The 18,402-nt window shown below is 42.4% G+C and overlaps 1 protein-coding gene across 2 annotated transcripts; it reads left to right on the top strand.

Annotated features, from left to right (window-relative positions):
• The first annotated feature begins 337 nt into the window (after positions 1–337).
• LOC137257815 (ankyrin repeat and SOCS box protein 2-like) lies at positions 338–17,895 on the top strand. 2 transcript variants are annotated; one of them, XM_067795266.1, is made up of 9 exons: positions 339–425; positions 1,121–1,379; positions 1,716–2,150; positions 7,137–7,215; positions 7,445–7,576; positions 9,991–10,129; positions 11,057–11,125; positions 12,556–12,672; positions 14,371–17,889. In XM_067795266.1, exons 2-9 carry the CDS (start codon positions 1,143–1,145, stop codon positions 14,636–14,638), a joined length of 1,476 nt encoding a protein of 491 aa, XP_067651367.1. In that variant the 5' UTR covers positions 339–425; positions 1,121–1,142; the 3' UTR covers positions 14,639–17,889. The 2 variants fall into 2 exon arrangements, with proteins under 2 accessions (XP_067651368.1, XP_067651367.1); XM_067795267.1 differs by lacking the exon at positions 11,057–11,125 and having other exon boundaries at positions 338–425; positions 14,371–17,895.
• The last annotated feature ends 507 nt before the right edge of the window (positions 17,896–18,402 follow it).

The raw sequence follows: 18,402 nt of genomic DNA, 5'->3' as shown, positions 1-18,402 counted from the left end.
TCGTGTTCAATATTTATCATCCGGAATGTGCCGAACTTAGGCGAGGAATGTCAGCAGACCGAGCGCGCATGCGTAGGTACCGACAGGTAATTCATGCGACGATGATTCATCTGTGATGTCACATGTAAACACGATGAATTTTTCCGATAGCGCCTATAAGTTAACTTTAAAGACGTGAAACCTTTACAACACGAGTTCAAAACAGTACTACAAATTCATTATTTATATCACACATTGGAGGTATCAAATGTATTTGGAAGACATTCACATCCAATCACTCTTGAGCAGACGAATATGTACTGCTTGACAGACGCGAGGCTAACCCTAAAACTAGAGTTATCCCCCTTTTCTTGTTTTGTCTCTCAGCTGTCGAACGATCGTCGTACCTGCACAAGTTTGACTCCCACAGAGGTATAGGTATAACAGTATGTAACATTTCTTGTTGATAGATAAACCTAGATTTAAATTTGTCTGTGATTAAACTTTTCTCGGACTCTGATTCTGCACACAACAGAAATCCGAGAATGAACTTTTCTGCAGATCGACAAATTGAACAGTTGAAGGCATTAAATTATTGACTTATTATTGACTTAAAGAACTTATATAACAAATTTTCAGATTGCTGAAACTCTTCCTTTATCATTATCGGAGTCTCATTATCTTCTAAACCTAGATGAGATTATGAGTTTGGTCACGAGCATTGTAAAGTGATGCACATGAATTGTGGGATATTTCTGTTTGCAGTTTATATCCTTGTTTTGTGGTTTTTATCTGCTTACAATATCCACTGGAACATTTCCAAAACACATCACTATATTAAACAGAAACCACTTTTTCTTAAACACAAGCTATTATCCATGTTTTTTTTCAATCCCTGTGTGACACAAACTGTCTCCTTATAGCAAGTGTCTGAAAATGTATGATACTATGATGTCCCAGAACCTATGATCCAACAATTCTACCCCACTAATGTGAGGCTTACATGCATAACGCAGTCCCAGAGGTACACCGTTTCAGTAAAGTTAAAGGTTGGAAGTTAGACAGCTTTGTAACAGACTTTTGGTGTTGGAAAAGTGACTGAGTACAGAAATTTGGTTCCATACCAGCTTGTTTGTCTCAGATGAGTGGCGTTAGTTAGCAAGATGGCCTTGGACTGTGTGATGCTGACGAACCACCGTCCACAGCGTCAGCTTATCACCCCGGCAACCACTGACCAGATGCTCCTGGCTGCAATCAAACACGAACCTGTTGCCACAGTTGTGCAGCTTTTAGCGAAGGATATTGATATCAATGGCAAGGGAGACAACTGCTGGACACCTCTGACCCTTGCTTGTCGTCTCGGGAGAACAAGTATTGTTAATATTCTGCTTGAAACACAGGTAGCGATTATTTAAGTATCATGAGCAAGTGATAACTGTGTTTTAATTATATTTGATTTTTTGGTCGCATGTGACTTTTAATGTGGACTATTGTCAGAGTTGAATCTTCAGCTGTGTTTTTGGTTATTTGTGTTAGTTCATTTGGGTATATTTGGACATGTTTATTTTGTGTATTGAGACCATGAAAATTCCCCGTGCTTTTCCAGAAAGCCCTTGGAAGACCTACCTTCAATTTGTTGAACCCCCATGCTATGTACAGTCACAGCTATAAGGACCCATACTGCCCTATTACTCTATATGACCCAGATCCCAACAGGTTTGACATTTATGTTTCAGTCAGAGGATGACATCTGCACCAAAGCAAGACCCTGCCATGCTACATGTGATGTCAACAAGTGCAATGACAATGGGGACACGCCCCTCATCTGTGCAGCCAGGGAGGGTCACACTGATGTGGTAGATGTCCTCCTGCAGGCAGGGGCTGACCCAAACCTTCCCAATCAGTACAGCAGTTTGACCCCTCTTCTTGTTGCAATTGATAACAGTCACATTGAGACGGTGGCCTCTCTTTTGTCATATGAGGCTGATGTGCAGCTTACAGACAATGTGAAATTAACGCCACTGTATATGGCTATCAAGGTGAAAGACTGTGATATACGTGACATGATTACTCAGCAGCTTATAGAAGCAGGTTGTGATGTGAATATTGGAAGTCAGGACCATGCCCCCATCTTCCTGGCTGCCAGACTAGGATACCTGTCTACTGTGGAGGTGAGGAGAGTTGTCCACTGCTGGGGTTGTGTGGGTGTTAGGGTGAAAATTTGTCAACTGCAGAGGTGGTAGTGGGAGTAGACAGTTGTCCACAGTAGAGGTGGTGTAGTTGTGATTGTGATTGTTGAGGGTTGGTATAAACCTAAAGTGTGCCTCTCTCGATATATTAGGTCATCTCTTGTTTTCCCAGAATAACCACATTTGAGGTTTTTGTTTTGGAGGGATAGGTTTTACTTTTCACTAGAAAGACCTCTTCCAAGGTTTTAGTTTTCATTCGTAAGACTGCTTCCTAGGTTTTACTTTTCCTAACTTTATGTGACCATCAATATTCAAATGATTCATGAGTGTTTGAAATCAATTGAAAAATATCATTCAAGATTAAACTCACAATACAAGTGTTTATTGACAGTATATATGTTAGAGAAAACACTTCACCTCGGTTTTGGTAGACAATGTAAGACCACTAGGGTCAGGAAATCCCTCCCTCCCCGGTTTGACATTGTCTGTCAAAGCCTCGGAGCGCTGTTGTCTCCAATATTTCACAGCTGGTGTGGTGTGGTGAGGGTGGGGGGGTCGTCCCTTTCTGGGGTCCTGTAGTTGTGAGGGTGGAGCGGTGTCTATCTGGGATGGCATGTCTTGGTGAGGGTGGAGGGTTGTTCACTGCTGGGGTGGTGCAGTTGTGAGGGTGGAGGATTGTCCACTGTTGGTGTGATGCATTTGTTAGGGTGGAGTTTTGTCCACTCTGCGGCGGCGCAGTTGTATAGATGGAGGATTGTCCACTGCAGGGTCGGTGTGGTTGTGAGGGTGGAGGGTTGTCCACTGCTGGTGTGGTTGTGAGGGTGGAGGGTTGTCCACTGTTGGTGTAATGCAGTTGTGAGAGTAGAAGGTTGTCCACTGTTGGTGCGGTGTGTTTGTGAGGGTAGATAGTTGTCCACTGTTGAGATGATGTGGTTGTGAGGGTAGAGGGTTGTCCACTGCTGGGATGGTGTGGTTGTGAGGGTAGAGGGTTGTCCGCTGCTGGTGTGGTGTGGTTGTGAGGGCAGAGGGTTGTCCACTACTGGGATGGTGTGGTCGTGAAGGTAGAGGGTTGTCCACTGTTGGTGTGGTGTGGTTGTGAGGGTAGAGGGTTGTCCACAGTTGGTGTGGTGTGGTTGTGAGGGTAGAGGGTTGTCCACTGTTGGTGTGGTGTGGTTGTGAGGGTAGAGGGTTGTCCACTGTTGGTGTGGTGTGGTTGTGAGGGTAGAGGGTTGTCCACTGTTGGTGTGGTGTGGTTGTGAGGGTAGAGGGTTGTCCACAGTTGGTGTGGTGTGGTTGTGAGGGTAGAGGGTTGTCCACTGCTGGGATGGTGTGGTTGTGAGGGTAGAGGGTTGACCACAGTTGGTGTGGTGTGGTTGTGAGGATAGAGGGTTGTCCACTGCTGGTGTGGTGTGGTTGTGAGGGTAGAGGGTTGTCCACTGCTGGTGTGGTGTGGTTGTGAGGGTAGAGGGTTATCCACTGCTGGGATGGTGTGGCTGTGAGGGTAGAGGGTTGTCCACTGCTGGGGTTGTGTGGGTGTTAGGGTGAAAATTTGTCAACTGCAGAGGTGGTAGTGGGAGTAGACAGTTGTCCACAGTAGAGGTGGTGTAGTTGTGATTGTGATTGTTGAGGGTTGGTATAAACCTAAAGTGTGCCTCTCTCGATATATTAGGTCATCTCTTGTTTTCCCAGAATAACCACATTTGAGGTTTTTGTTTTAGAGGGATAGGTTTTACTTTTCACTAGAAAGACCTCTTCCAAGGTTTTAGTTTTCATTCGTAAGACTGCTTCCTAGGTTTTACTTTTCCTAACTTTATGTGACCATCAACATTCAAATGATTCATGAGTGTTTGAAATCAATTGAAAAATATCATTCAAGATTAAACTCACAATACAAGTGTTTATTGACAGTATATATGTTAGAGAAAACACTTCACCTCGGTTTTGGTAGACAATGTAAGACCACTAGGGTCAGGAAATCCCTCCCTCCCCGGTTTGACATTGTCTGTCAAAGCCTCGGAGCGCTGTTGTCTCCAATATTTCACAGCTGGTGTGGTGTGGTGAGGGTGGGGGGGTCGTCCCTTTCTGGGGTCCTGTAGTTGTGAGGGTGGAGCGGTGTCTATCTGGGATGGCATGTCTTGGTGAGGGTGGAGGGTTGTTCACTGCTGGGGTGGTGCAGTTGTGAGGGTGGAGGATTGTCCACTGTTGGTGTGATGCATTTGTTAGGGTGGAGTTTTGTCCACTCTGCGGCGGCGCAGTTGTATAGATGGAGGATTGTCCACTGCAGGGTCGGTGTGGTTGTGAGGGTGGAGGGTTGTCCACTGCTGGTGTGGTTGTGAGGGTGGATGGTTGTCCACTGTTGGTGTAATGCAGTTGTGAGAGTAGAAGGTTGTCCACTGTTGGTGCGGTGTGTTTGTGAGGGTAGATAGTTGTCCACTGTTGAGATGATGTGGTTGTGAGGGTAGAGGGTTGTCCACTGCTGGGATGGTGTGGTTGTGAGGGTAGAGGGTTGTCCGCTGCTGGTGTGGTGTGGTTGTGAGGGCAGAGGGTTGTCCACTACTGGGATGGTGTGGTCGTGAGGGTAGAGGGTTGTCCACTGTTGGTGTGGTGTGGTTGTGAGGGTAGAGGGTTGTCCACAGTTGGTGTGGTGTGGTTGTGAGGGTAGAGGGTTGTCCACTGTTGGTGTGGTGTGGTTGTGAGGGTAGAGGGTTGTCCACTGTTGGTGTGGTGTGGTTGTGAGGGTAGAGGGTTGTCCACTGTTGGTGTGGTGTGGTTGTGAGGGTAGAGGGTTGTCCACAGTTGGTGTGGTGTGGTTGTGAGGGTAGAGGGTTGTCCACTGCTGGGATGGTGTGGTTGTGAGGGTAGAGGGTTGACCACAGTTGGTGTGGTGTGGTTGTGAGGATAGAGGGTTGTCCACTGCTGGTGTGGTGTGGTTGTGAGGGTAGAGGGTTGTCCACTGCTGGTGTGGTGTGGTTGTGAGGGTAGAGGGTTATCCACTGCTGGGATGGTGTGGCTGTGAGGGTAGAGGGTTGTCCACTGCTGGGGTTGTGTGGGTGTTAGGGTGAAAATTTGTCAACTGCAGAGGTGGTAGTGGGAGTAGACAGTTGTCCACAGTAGAGGTGGTGTAGTTGTGATTGTGATTGTTGAGGGTTGGTATAAACCTAAAGTGTGCCTCTCTCGATATATTAGGTCATCTCTTGTTTTCCCAGAATAACCACATTTGAGGTTTTTGTTTTAGAGGGATAGGTTTTACTTTTCACTAGAAAGACCTCTTCCAAGGTTTTAGTTTTCATTCGTAAGACTGCTTCCTAGGTTTTACTTTTCCTAACTTTATGTGACCATCAACATTCAAATGATTCATGAGTGTTTGAAATCAATTGAAAAATATCATTCAAGATTAAACTCACAATACAAGTGTTTATTGACAGTATATATGTTAGAGAAAACACTTCACCTCGGTTTTGGTAGACAATGTAAGACCACTAGGGTCAGGAAATCCCTCCCTCCCCGGTTTGACATTGTCTGTCAAAGCCTCGGAGCGTTGTTGTCTCCAATATTTCACAGCTGGTGTGGTGTGGTGAGGGTGGGGGGGTCGTCCCTTTCTGGGGTCCTGTAGTTGTGAGGGTGGAGCGGTGTCTATCTGGGATGGCATGTCTTGGTGAGGGTGGAGGGTTGTTCACTGCTGGGGTGGTGCAGTTGTGAGGGTGGAGGATTGTCCACTGTTGGTGTGATGCATTTGTTAGGGTGGAGTTTTGTCCACTCTGCGGCGGCGCAGTTGTATAGATGGAGGATTGTCCACTGCAGGGTCGGTGTGGTTGTGAGGGTGGAGGGTTGTCCACTGCTGGTGTGGTTGTGAGGGTGGAGGGTTGTCCACTGTTGGTGTAATGCAGTTGTGAGAGTAGAAGGTTGTCCACTGTTGGTGCGGTGTGTTTGTGAGGGTAGATAGTTGTCCACTGTTGAGATGATGTGGTTGTGAGGGTAGAGGGTTGTCCACTGCTGGGATGGTGTGGTTGTGAGGGTAGAGGGTTGTCCGCTGCTGGTGTGGTGTGGTTGTGAGGGCAGAGGGTTGTCCACTACTGGGATGGTGTGGTCGTGAGGGTAGAGGGTTGTCCACTGTTGGTGTGGTGTGGTTGTGAGGGTAGAGGGTTGTCCACAGTTGGTGTGGTGTGGTTGTGAGGGTAGAGGGTTGTCCACTGTTGGTGTGGTGTGGTTGTGAGGGTAGAGGGTTGTCCACTGTTGGTGTGGTGTGGTTGTGAGGGTAGAGGGTTGTCCACTGTTGGTGTGGTGTGGTTGTGAGGGTAGAGGGTTGTCCACAGTTGGTGTGGTGTGGTTGTGAGGGTAGAGGGTTGTCCACTGCTGGGATGGTGTGGTTGTGAGGGTAGAGGGTTGACCACAGTTGGTGTGGTGTGGTTGTGAGGATAGAGGGTTGTCCACTGCTGGTGTGGTGTGGTTGTGAGGGTAGAGGGTTGTCCACTGCTGGTGTGGTGTGGTTGTGAGGGTAGAGGGTTGTCCACTGCTGGGATGGTGTGGCTGTGAGGGTAGAGGGTTGTCCACTGTTGGTGTGGTGTGGTTGTGAGGGTAGAGGGTTGTCCACTGTTGGTATGGTGTGGTTGTGACAGTAGATGGAGCTGGAACTGGCAGACAGACAACTTTATTTCAACTGTACCTTTTATTTCTGTGGACACTTTATGTTCTACCAAACTTCTCATTGCCAAATTCTGGCAGAAAAGTTTTCTTAAATGTAAGGTATGTTGTGTTTTTCATCAAAATGGAGTCACACCTGTGAATTCTCAGGATATATTTTGATCAATCAGTAACCCCATTGGCAAATGTGTCAAAGTGCTGTGTGATAATTCAGTTGCATCTGATTCATGCGTCTCATTCTCACACATACATGCATGTACACATGCACACAATCGCTGATGCACCCCAGTGCTTGTATATTTGGTGACAAACTGATTATGTTTTCAGATATTGTGTGATGCTGGTTGTGATGTTAATATATCCAACAAATATGGTGTCACTCCTCTGTATGAAGCAGCAATGAAAGGTGGGCCACTGTCAACATTCTACCTTATAACTTTAATTTGAATAATTCAACATTAGAAATGGTGCACAGTAAATTATCTGTTTTTCAGAAGTAATGTTATGGAGTCAGTGCTCAAGCTCGATGACCTGAGTATTATCACATCCTGAGTGTATCACATGTTGGGTGTTATGCCAATCACTGGTTCAGTCTCAGTTTCATGTAGCTCACTTAGGCATTTTCTGTTGTACAGGACACAATGAAGTTGTGAGGTACTTGTTGTCTCAGGGATGTGAACTCAACAAACAGGATATGTATGGTGTTGGGCCTCTACATGTGGCATCTGTCTTCAACAATGCAGAGGCAGTCGATATGCTCATCACAGGTATGTTGACATGGAGGAATCAACATCTGTAGCATCACACCTTGAAATGAAATGGGTGGCCATCTCTCACTGCCTTGAAGTATACTGGTGGTGTACACAAAATTTCAAGAAAATTGGTCAAATAGCTTAAAGGTCACATGCAACGTAAAACACAACTTTGCAGATTCGGGTACCTTTCGGTATGCACTTACCGAAACAAATCATAAAAAATGCCAATTCAACATATAAAGTTGAAAAAAACGCGATGAAAAAAAGCCCGCGAAATCGGAGTTCAAACGTTTCACTAAATTCCCCCCAGCGCTGGGGGGAAAACTGGTTTCAACAGCTGTGCTGCGCTGCGTCCACAACGCATGCGCAGTGAATGGGTTCGCGGAGCTTGAAACAGTATGCATGCGTCTGAGGTCATGAGCAGTAGTCTAATCTTGGGTGTGTAGACAAACAAGTAAATAATCTACTCGTTACGTAAAAAAACTTGTTGATTGTGGTAAGCAGTCTCTGTCACAGAGAAAGCTCGGTGTTTGGTTTATTCACACCTATATGTCTGTGTGCCTGTCTGCTAAAGACAACATACAATAAACAGCTTGAATCATTGACCACGCGCAATTTGAACTTAACACCTATCAGACTATATGACATAAAGAAAATAAGTTGATTTATAACTCGTGCACCCGAGTCCCGTCTCTGCCACATTATGTAATTAGGCACGTGTGATACACATGACATGTTTTTATGTCTGTGGGTTGCAAACAAACTACATTCATTTTTTTCGGATGACTGGATCTGGCGGAAAGTGGTGCAAATTCTTGTCGGTTCCAAGTCCTGCTTTGTACTTTGACGAATGACAGATTCCAGCCACGCAGTAGTTTACCATCTCTACTGACATGATTTTTGATTGGATCGAGCGCAAATTCAGAGAACATGTATTTTCCAAACCCAACATCTCTATATACATTCTTCATAGATAACAACTTCTGTTAGTGTAAATGATTTTGTTTCACAACAGTATATGAATCCATACTGAAACGACGCATCAAGTACACAAAAAGAAGTTGTTATCCATAAAAAATCTTACTTTCTTGTGACTGGCTATACTTCTAAAATGCCCATCAAACAGATCATCTTTCTGTACACACAATGAACCCTCAGCATATCAGCAAATGAAACAGCCAATCGGAAGCCGTCGTTACACTTGAGTGCATATCCACCCGCTATGACTGGGTTTGGTCTCCGTTTTAGGGAAAGTAAGCCTTAGTACAAAATTTTGCACTTTTGAATCGCGATTGTACGCTTAAAATTTTGTTTATTTGTTTTTTTACAAGCAGCAATGTATATTATATGTCATGAATAAGTGATAAATGTGTTTTAATTATGTTTGATTTTTTGGTTGCATGCGACCTTTAAGAAATATTCACTTCTTAGTGATTGTGAGGGCTAACAATCCAACATATTGTCATACTTGTTATTAAGTAGCGAGGTCAAGTTCTCACCTCTCTGACATGGTTTTATACAGCCAGCGTTCTTAGAGAACCGAAGCAATCCAAATGGAAGGTCGCCTGTTTCTTTAGCCAGGTGTATGGCAGTCGATAAGTAGACTCGTCTAGTTACACTGAGCTGACTAGCGCTGTGTTGCAAGGCACGATTTGTAATTCTTCTTGGTCTCTCTTCAATAATACAGCCTATTCCGTCTATCTGTTACCATGATTGATTAAATGCTATCCGTATTTGTGTCATAAGAAAGTCATATTTGCTAGGGCAACCCATTTTTTGAAAAATCACAAAACCCATTTTTCAGCCCAGTACCAAAGTTGCTGGAACTTTCAATCAGACATATGAAGTTACTGAAGCATACATGGCAACAAAAACTAGGGCAGAGCAAATCACAGCAACTTTCTAAGAAATGGGTCTTCAGTTTCCTGGAGAGTTGATATTATTTGTTGTCGTGTGTACTGGGGGTTACCGAAGGCCAGTATTCTAACCCGGCCCTTTAAGGGTAACACATCTCCTGAACATATCCCAATTGTTGCCATGGAGAAAATTGTTTCAGGGCTGGCTCCTGAATTATATGTGCTGGTTCCAGTTTAGAATAGGTTCCTAGCCCTCTATTCAGGCCAGACTTGTTGAATTGGTTGATTGTATGTCATTATAGTGTGGGGAACAAATGATTGCTTACAATATCAATCACTGGATTATCTGGTCAGGACTTCAAAGCCATTGCTATACAGCTGCAATATTGAATATTGAGGTGTTAATACAGGTTATGAAAAACAGTAACTTTTGTGCTTAAACAATGACAAATACAATAACTGCTGATCAGGGCTGATCAGTCACTATGAATAGTTTTGGACTCCAGGCCCAGATTGCTAAATCTTGGAGTGCTTTTGTTTGTATTCATGGTAATTTGCATTTTATTTCAGCTGGTGCTAGTATCAAGCAACGTGATCAGAGTGGCAGGTGTGCTGTTCACGCGGCAATGGAGCAGGGCTTTGCTGACGTTGTGGAAGTCTTCCTGCGTCATGGCGTGGACATCACACAAGCACCAACTAGTGTTAGAAAGTGAATATGTGTTTTCTCTCTGCAGGTTAAACTGCAACTTAGTCATCGTCTTAAGTGTTGTTATTGGTACATTCTATCTGTATAATGAAGGTCTGTAAATCAGGTCTGGAGTAACATACACAGTGACTGACATCATGACCCTCCATCTACACATATGGGATATCGTGATGTGCACAAACTTAACACATGACCGCCTGAATAATTTAGTTGCATCTTATGTCAAACAGTCATTGCTGATTACCAGTTCTGACCTGGATCTTCACTGTCAGCAAGCAAAGTAGATGAGGTGGATAGGTGTGTTTCATAGTGTAGTTGTTATATCTACTGTATATATTTGCTCAATGTTAGGGCTGCAACAGTTCACCCACACCTCGATTCAAATGTCAAATGTTGATCATCAATTTGTTCATTTTTTATTTGGTTCATGATACAAGTAAAAAGTTCATTATTTCTAAGAGTTCGAGTGAGTCAGCCTTTTAGTCAATTGTCAACTTGACAGTGTCTTCCAACAACAATTCTCATTGGCTAATTGGCCTGGCCTTAAACCAATCACGATTTACCTTATTTCACTGCTTGAATATGATTGAAATTACTATCTTGCTTTGTTTTACATAATTTAAATAGATATTCAGACATGACATCAAAATAATGATGGTATTTATCGAAAATTGAAACTAACAAATTGTTGCAGGCCTTAATGCTCATGATGTCAGTCAGTGGTCCACTTGATCTGATTGTTTTCATGCTGCTGTCATGCAGGTGGAATACTGAATGCCTAACAAATGAAAGTGAAATATTATCGCTGCTTTGTTGGTACAGCCAGTTTGAATTTAGTGTGAGTTTTAGCTCTCATCGTCTTTACTATGCTTGTTTCCCTGAGGTGTCTGAATAACTACCTGTATCAAAAGCCATTACCTTGATTTACAGTGAAACTTCGTTAACACGATACGACTGGGACCATCAATATACCTTCGACTTATCCTGGTTTCAGCACAAGTGAGTTACAATACTTTGGAGATGTTATGGTCAGGGACATCCAAAGGGAGACAAGCATGGAGTTCTGGGGAGGTATAATGACCAGGTTTAGGAGTGTGGTAGCTCAGTGTAAGGGAGTCACAATCACACTAGGTCAATTTGTGAGGTATAGTGACCAGGTTTAGGAGTGTGGTTGCTCAGTGTAAGGGAGTCACAATCACACTAGGTCAATTTGTGAGGTATAGTGACCAGGTTTAGGAGTGTGGTTGCTCAGTGTAAGGGAGTCACAATCACACTAGGTCACTTTGTGAGGTATAGTGACCAGGTTTAGGAGTGTGGTTGCTCAGTGTAAGGGAGTCACAATCACACTAGGTCACTTTGTGAGGTATAGTGACCAGGTTTAGGAGTGTGGTTGCTCAGTGTAAGGGAGTCACAATCACACTAGGTCACTTTGTGAGGTATAGTGACCAGATTTAGGAGTGTGGTTGCTCAGTGTAAGGGAGTCACAATCACACTAGGTCACTTTGTGAGGTATAGTGACCAGATTTAGGAGTGTAGTTGCTCAGTGTAAGGGAGTCACAATCACACTAGGCCACTTTGTATAACATCATCCAGGGCTTGGTTGCACAAAGTAATCTTAGTGCTGAAGTGATCTCTAATAGTAGGCCCGTGAAGATCTGGGGTAGAATAGATCTTCAGCATGCTTGCCATATATGGCGACTATGCTTGTCATAAAAGGTGACTAACGGGATCGGGTGGTCAGACTCGCTGACTTGGTTCTTACATGTCATCGGTTCCCAATTGCGCAGATCGATGCTCATGTTGTTGACCACTGGATTGTCTGGTCCAGAGTCATTTATTTACAGACCGCCGCCATATAGCTGGAATATTGCTGAGTGTGGCATAAAACTAAATTCACTCACTCACTCACTCACTCACTCACTCACTCACTCACTCACTCACTCACTCACTCACTCACTCACTCACTCACTCACTCACTCACTCACTCACTCACTCACTCACTCACTCACTCATGATAGTGTAGATTTATGATTGCTTAGGGTACTTTGTTCAAGAGGGTCCAGATACAAGCTTAGGGTACTGAGAATGTGAATCACCAGATAAATTAGGGAGACAAGCAGGGAATGGGAAAGAGACGTTTGACAATGGGCTATCTTCAGGATTATTAGCCATTTCCTGAATTTTGAATGGGCCACTGCTCTTGTATCAGTAGTAAATTTACAAATTTTAATTTGCCATTTTTCATGCTAATGTGCAAAAACTGACCCATTATTAATCTTCTGTGTTAGCATCATCTTCCATTGTCAGATTGTTACTGTTCAGGCAAAATCAGATGCATTGTTTAGATATTTGAGCCTATGGATGTTTACATGTTTTATGGAAGATGCTTTATTTCTGCCTTGAGCATAGCATCCAGCATCTTGTTGCAGACTCTCCTCCTTAAACAAGCTGTTTGAACATGGCCACAGAACTGTGATCCGCGTCTTGTTACGAGGTTGCACCCAGCTCCCTCTGTTCAGGTGTCAGGCTGCGTTAAATATCTTCAGGTACACAGCGCCACTCCAGACATTCATGTGTATAAATTGTAGAATTCACACTCTACTCTCATGTGTTGATGTTTGTCATGCTGTCTGTCAGTCTTTACACTAGCCTTTTGTTTCCTCTTGGAATAGTAATTGAACATTATGCTTTGGGATAGACAGGACCAGGCAGAATGTTACTGATCTTTACTGCTTGATAAAGGAATATGACACTTATTAAGAGTGAACAGGTGACTGGTGAAACACCGTCTCTTCATTCTATACCGACCAGCACAGGAAACACAATTCAAGAAATCTAAATAATTATTTCATTGATCAAATCCAAATGCATGCTTAAAGAGTAAAATTTTCTTCTATGTTGCATTTTTATACCGCATTTATTGCAGCAATATCACACTGGTTGGCATCAGATATGGGATTAAAACACTGACTACCCCACCTCCCCTCAACAAATCTGGAGCAAAACCCTATTAATTTCATTTGATAAGGGAGATATCACAGTTTCAAATGTTTTTTTGAAGTTTAAACAGAGAATATGCATGTTAATATTTGTTGCACTTGGAGTGATGCCAAACTGACAGAGGCATTCATAAAATCTCTTTTTGATAATTCCATAAGCAATTAATGTCCTATGAACAGGTCTGTGTATTCTTCTAAGTAACATTTATTGTTTAATAATTAGAATCGTAATAGCTCATGGTTCTTACAGGCATTCCTTTGAACTTTGGGCCATGTTGATGATATTGGAAACACTGAATTTTGTTTGATTAGTTTTACTCTGTACTGAGCAATATTCCAGCTGTATGGTGGTGGTCTGTATTTAAAAAAGTCTGGACCTGACAGTCCAGTGATAAACAGCATTAGCATCAGTGTATGCAATTGGGATACTGTGACACATGTAAGCCAAGTCAGCTTGGAAACTCTGGAAACATAAAAGTGTTGGAATGAAATTGTTTTGCCTGAAGATTGAAATATCAGTGCAGTTGCCCTCTTCAGTTCTTTATGCACATTGTTCTTGTCTTGTTTCCCTTTTTGACAGGACCCGTGAAGGTCCTGGGGTAGGATAGGCCTTCAGCAGCCCATGCTTGCCATAAAAGGCAACTATGCTTTTTGTAAGAGGCGACTAACAGGATCGAGTGGTCAAGCTCGCTGACTTGGTTGACACATGTCATTGGTTCCCAATTGCGCAGATCGATGCTCATGTTGCTGATCACTGGATTGTCTGGATCCAGACTCGATTATTTACAGACTGCCGCCATATAGCTGGAATATTGCTGAGTGCGGCGTAAAACTAAACTCACTCACTCACCCCTTCTTGACAGAGGGTGGTTGAGTAGCCCAGTAGTTAAAATGTTTGCTGGTCACACCGAAGGTCTGGGTTTGATTCTACAAAATAGTACAATGTGTTGGTACCATTTCTGGTGTCCCCTGCCATGATACATACTGCTGGAATATTGCTGAAAGCTGCATGAAACTAAACTCGCTCACTCACTCACTTATTGACTGGTAATTTGTTTTATGTGCAAATTTACACTTATAGTGAGAACTCCTTTAGGTCAGGACCCCTCCAAAAAATATACATCTTGGTAATGATGATATTGATGAAATTTGATAAATATCCTAGTTACCATGATATGTCATGCACAAACTGTAGCAGTAAATCTTACTCAGTCTCCATTTGTCAAATTAATTGCTTGTTGACAGATCTGACCTTGACCTCGTGGAGCTGTTACTTGTGTCTGGCCTGAGAGGAATTGCAGGTGTGTTCTTGATGTCACACCATCCATCTCAGCATCTACTGGATCCCCATGTTGCAGCATGGCTTGACCAGTTCCACAGAACCCCTCAGTCTTTGCAGAACCTCTCCCGCATAAAGGTGCGCAGGTGTATGGGAAACAAAGTCCTTCACTTAGCTCCACAACTGCCACTTCCGAAGAGACTGATAGAGTTTTTAAAGCTTTCAGCAACATGAGGCACAAAATGTGTAAACTAGAACACATGTTTTATGCAGGTGTGGTTCTAATGAGACCTTAACCCAAACCTGGTGATATTACATCATGGCCACACCCTCTGTGATTAGGGACTGTTCATTATTTATGGTGGGTGGTGGGAATAATGATTTTACAGGGTGGACACCCATTTTGTTCTGGGGAGGGAGGACAGGTCATCAGTCTTGTACACATGTACTAGGGGGATGGGGGTCAGCAATTCTGCACATAAGAATATTTAAAATTTATGCTTAAAAATACGGGAATGGGGAGGAAGGGTCATTGATTTTGTTCATGACATGCAGGGTGGATCACTTGCTTTGTACATAAAATTTAAGGTGCGACTCTCACATTGTACATGCTTCACCCCAAAGCCATAAATTATGAAGAGTCCCCAGGATGGCTGAGGAGTTAAGTTAAAGCTTAGTCATACATGAATTACTATATGCTGTTCATCGCAGTCTTGCTTTGAAACTCTCCACATGTCTTGAATACAGTTATGCAAAATTCTCAGCTTTTGAACTATTGAGTAACTTGATGGATTCATTTGAACTGACCTTGCAGGGTGTGTGGAAGATTTTCATCGCAGATTCCCATTCTATTGTTCTGAGTTTCATGACTGCTAAATATGCAGCTTTGAATTTAGATCCAAAGGTGCATCTGATACTGAATGGCCATCAGCATTCTGTATGTGATTTTCAAATATTTTGTTGGAGAGAGTTACTGAGTTATTGGTATGTGTTTATTACTTGTTATTTCATATATATTGTAACATTACACACTTTTACTCAATGCATAATGTCTAAAATCTTTGAATTCCAAAATAACTTAAGTATCTTTCTGAAGCATTAAGGATGATTTTTGCTTTTTGGCGTTATAAGTGATGAGCAATTTTAATACGAACATCAGCATTTGATGTTATGATGACCTTCATTTCGTTGTTTCTGATGAATCCCAAATTCAGTGTGAATCTGTGTGTTTATGGTGCAAAGACAAGCTGAATAGGGGGACACATTAATAATGATATTTATGTGTCCAATTTATATATCGCCTAACGCCACACTAAGTATGCTCATAGCAATGACAATGTGCCCATGGCACATTATTACCATGGTTAACCAAAGCTGCCTGTTAGGTGCTAGAAGGTTATAGTCAGATAACTTATCCCACCTGGTACCCATTTTCTGCTGGGTTAACAGAGGCAGTCTTGTACAAACTCGCTGAAGATGAGACCATATGTGTTGCGTTGTGTGGCAGGACTGAAGTCCTAGCGCCTCTGAGGCTTCAAGCTGTCAAATAGAGTCTGCTACACTGTTTGTGCGGTGTCTCATGTCAGTGAAGTATATATATACCCCCAGTGTTTGTCCATGATGAAGATGAGGTGATAACCTGATTGGTTGGCATTTTAGAAGTTGGGGAGTAATAGGAAATTAAGGTGTGTTAAGGTCTTTATTATACATCATATATTTTGTTGTAGATTGTTAAACTGTTCTCAAGCCAGAGTGAACCTTATATAGTGCTTCACTCATGCAATCTGTTCCCAGATAATTGCAACATATATGATAATGAGGTAGTCATCCATGAAGTACCGTACTTAACGCATCAATAAGTTAACCAGTTCTACAGTTTGAATGTTAACCTTTATTGTCAATGCTCCTTTGTTTGGCAGCAGTGTTGCTGTTGGATGGTGATATCAGTGTTCGCATTAAAGCAGAAACCTGTGTTTTTCATGCAAAAAAAAATAATAAAAGCAAGCAAAAAATATTTTGCGTATGTGTTATGGATGAATAGAGTCTGATCTACATAATTTTAAAAAAGTAACTTGAAACCACAACATATAGACAAACAATAAACGTTAACATGATTCAGGATTGCAATGAAAATTTCACGCATAAAAGATTTGAACTACATATTTATAATTTTATTTCTGCATGCTCTCGTGTAACACCTATGGTGAACACTGAATATGCTGTCTACTATCATTTATAACAGTAGATGTGAATATGTGAAGCTTTTATACTCATCCACAATTTCGAGATATTAATACTGGTATTTTATCCAGTGTCTCCATGATAGTGGAAATTTTCATGTGTGACATCTCTAGTCTTGACATTGTGCTATTTTTATTTAAATCCAGAGTTTATCACAACATATTTATAGTTGTTGAAATAGAACTGTTTCCACTTATTTATGCAGATTGTTTTCACAATGAGTGTCAGGATTTCCATGTGGTTCAGTTTTTATATATTTTGCCTAGCTATGACAAATTTCTACCAATGGACAATCGTATGTTGTTGGCTAAAAATTGTTTAGTTGAAACTTGCACCAGTACAGATATTTTTTTTCATAATGATTTGTGATTTGTGATTGAACCCTGGTGTAGTAAATATGCAGTGTCTATGGTTTGTTTGTGATCTAAGTTTTCCACTCTACCTGCCTGCTTATTACAAGAAGTGTTCCTTCTCTGTTAACATTATGACTAAAAATAATTATTATAATTTTTCATTACTTGATTGATTTTCACCACAATTCATTTGACTTGGCACTTCGTGGTCCCCCTTTTGTCCTTTGGCCCATTTGAGTAGATCTGTTTTGATCAAGGTGTACATACACTGCCTGACTAGATCTGTTTTGATCAAGGTGTACATACACTGCCTGACTAGATCTGTTTTGATCAAGGTGTACATACACTGCCTGATTAGATCTGTTTTGATCAAGGTGTACATACACTGCCTGATTAGATCTGTTTTGATCAAGGTGTACATACACTGCGTGACTAGATCTGTTTTGATCAAGGTACACTGCCCGACAAGATCTGTTTTGATCAAGGAGTACATACACTGCCTGACTAGATCTGTTTTGATCAAGGAGTACATACACTGCCTCACTTTCCAGCATCCTCTTGTTGGCATGGGGGAACAACAAGGTGTTATTGTGCGCTCGCACACACACCGATGAGAGGCACGTAGTAATATCTACTCTGTATTTGTTGAAATACATATGTGTTTGTGGTAGGACATATGGATTAATTTGAACATCGCACTTCTACTACCAGGTTAGTTAGGAACTTGAAACCGTGGTTACAGAAGAGCTTAACGAATCACGATTTGTTTTTTTAAACTGATGTGTAAGACTGATCCGTTTAATGTTGTAAACAGTGGAGAATGACTACCTTCTTTACATAGCTATTCACTGGGTGACGCCAACGTTTTATATGACTAATAAATTATTTAGTGTATATTGTCTGTGTTCCGTGTGGTACTGGCTCCCATCGTGTTGAATCTTGTCTGATTCCATCTTTCATGACCAAACCTGATGATGTAGGTGATTATTTCCTTGGTATGGTAGATATCGTTAGCCTCTGCCTGGCAGAGATCAGAGGGTCGGGAAGTCTAGTGCTGGCTGTAAAATGTTATAGTACCTGCTTTTGCCTGTCATCATCACCTTTCGCATCTGCAGGAAGTTATGAAACCAAACCAATACTGCCTACTCAGGGAATGCCATCACGATATTCGGCTTACTAACTATATCTTGATTTATTTTTCTGAACTAGTATACCAAGGGCTTGAAACACTGTCTAATACCAGCAGACCTCACTGTCCGTTACTCTCTGGCTGCAAATCGGGCCTTGCTCACAGATATTTCACTGTTACTGCATATTAGGAGGCTTATATCATTACTTGCATTGCAGTTCTGTTGACTTGGCAACACATTTGTTGCAGAGGCACCTTGAAAGAGGTAGAAAGAG

The sequence above is a fragment of the Haliotis asinina genome, chromosome 12 (assembly GCF_037392515.1).
Source record: "Haliotis asinina isolate JCU_RB_2024 chromosome 12, JCU_Hal_asi_v2, whole genome shotgun sequence".
Taxonomy (NCBI): domain Eukaryota; kingdom Metazoa; phylum Mollusca; class Gastropoda; order Lepetellida; family Haliotidae; genus Haliotis; species Haliotis asinina.
This window is presented reverse-complemented; position numbering and strand designations above follow the sequence as displayed.

Bases quoted from the DNA above. Each gene is read 5' to 3' on its own strand.
- LOC137257815 (XM_067795266.1), top strand. From the start codon at position 1,143: ATGGCCTTGGACTGTGTGATGCTGACGAACCACCGTCCACAGCGTCAG. The intron at 2,151-7,136 runs GTGAGGAGAGTT...TTATGTTTTCAG, and splicing joins GATACCTGTCTACTGTGGAG to ATATTGTGTGATGCTGGTTG. The intron at 11,126-12,555 runs GTGAGTTACAAT...ATCTTGTTGCAG, and splicing joins TTATCCTGGTTTCAGCACAA to ACTCTCCTCCTTAAACAAGC.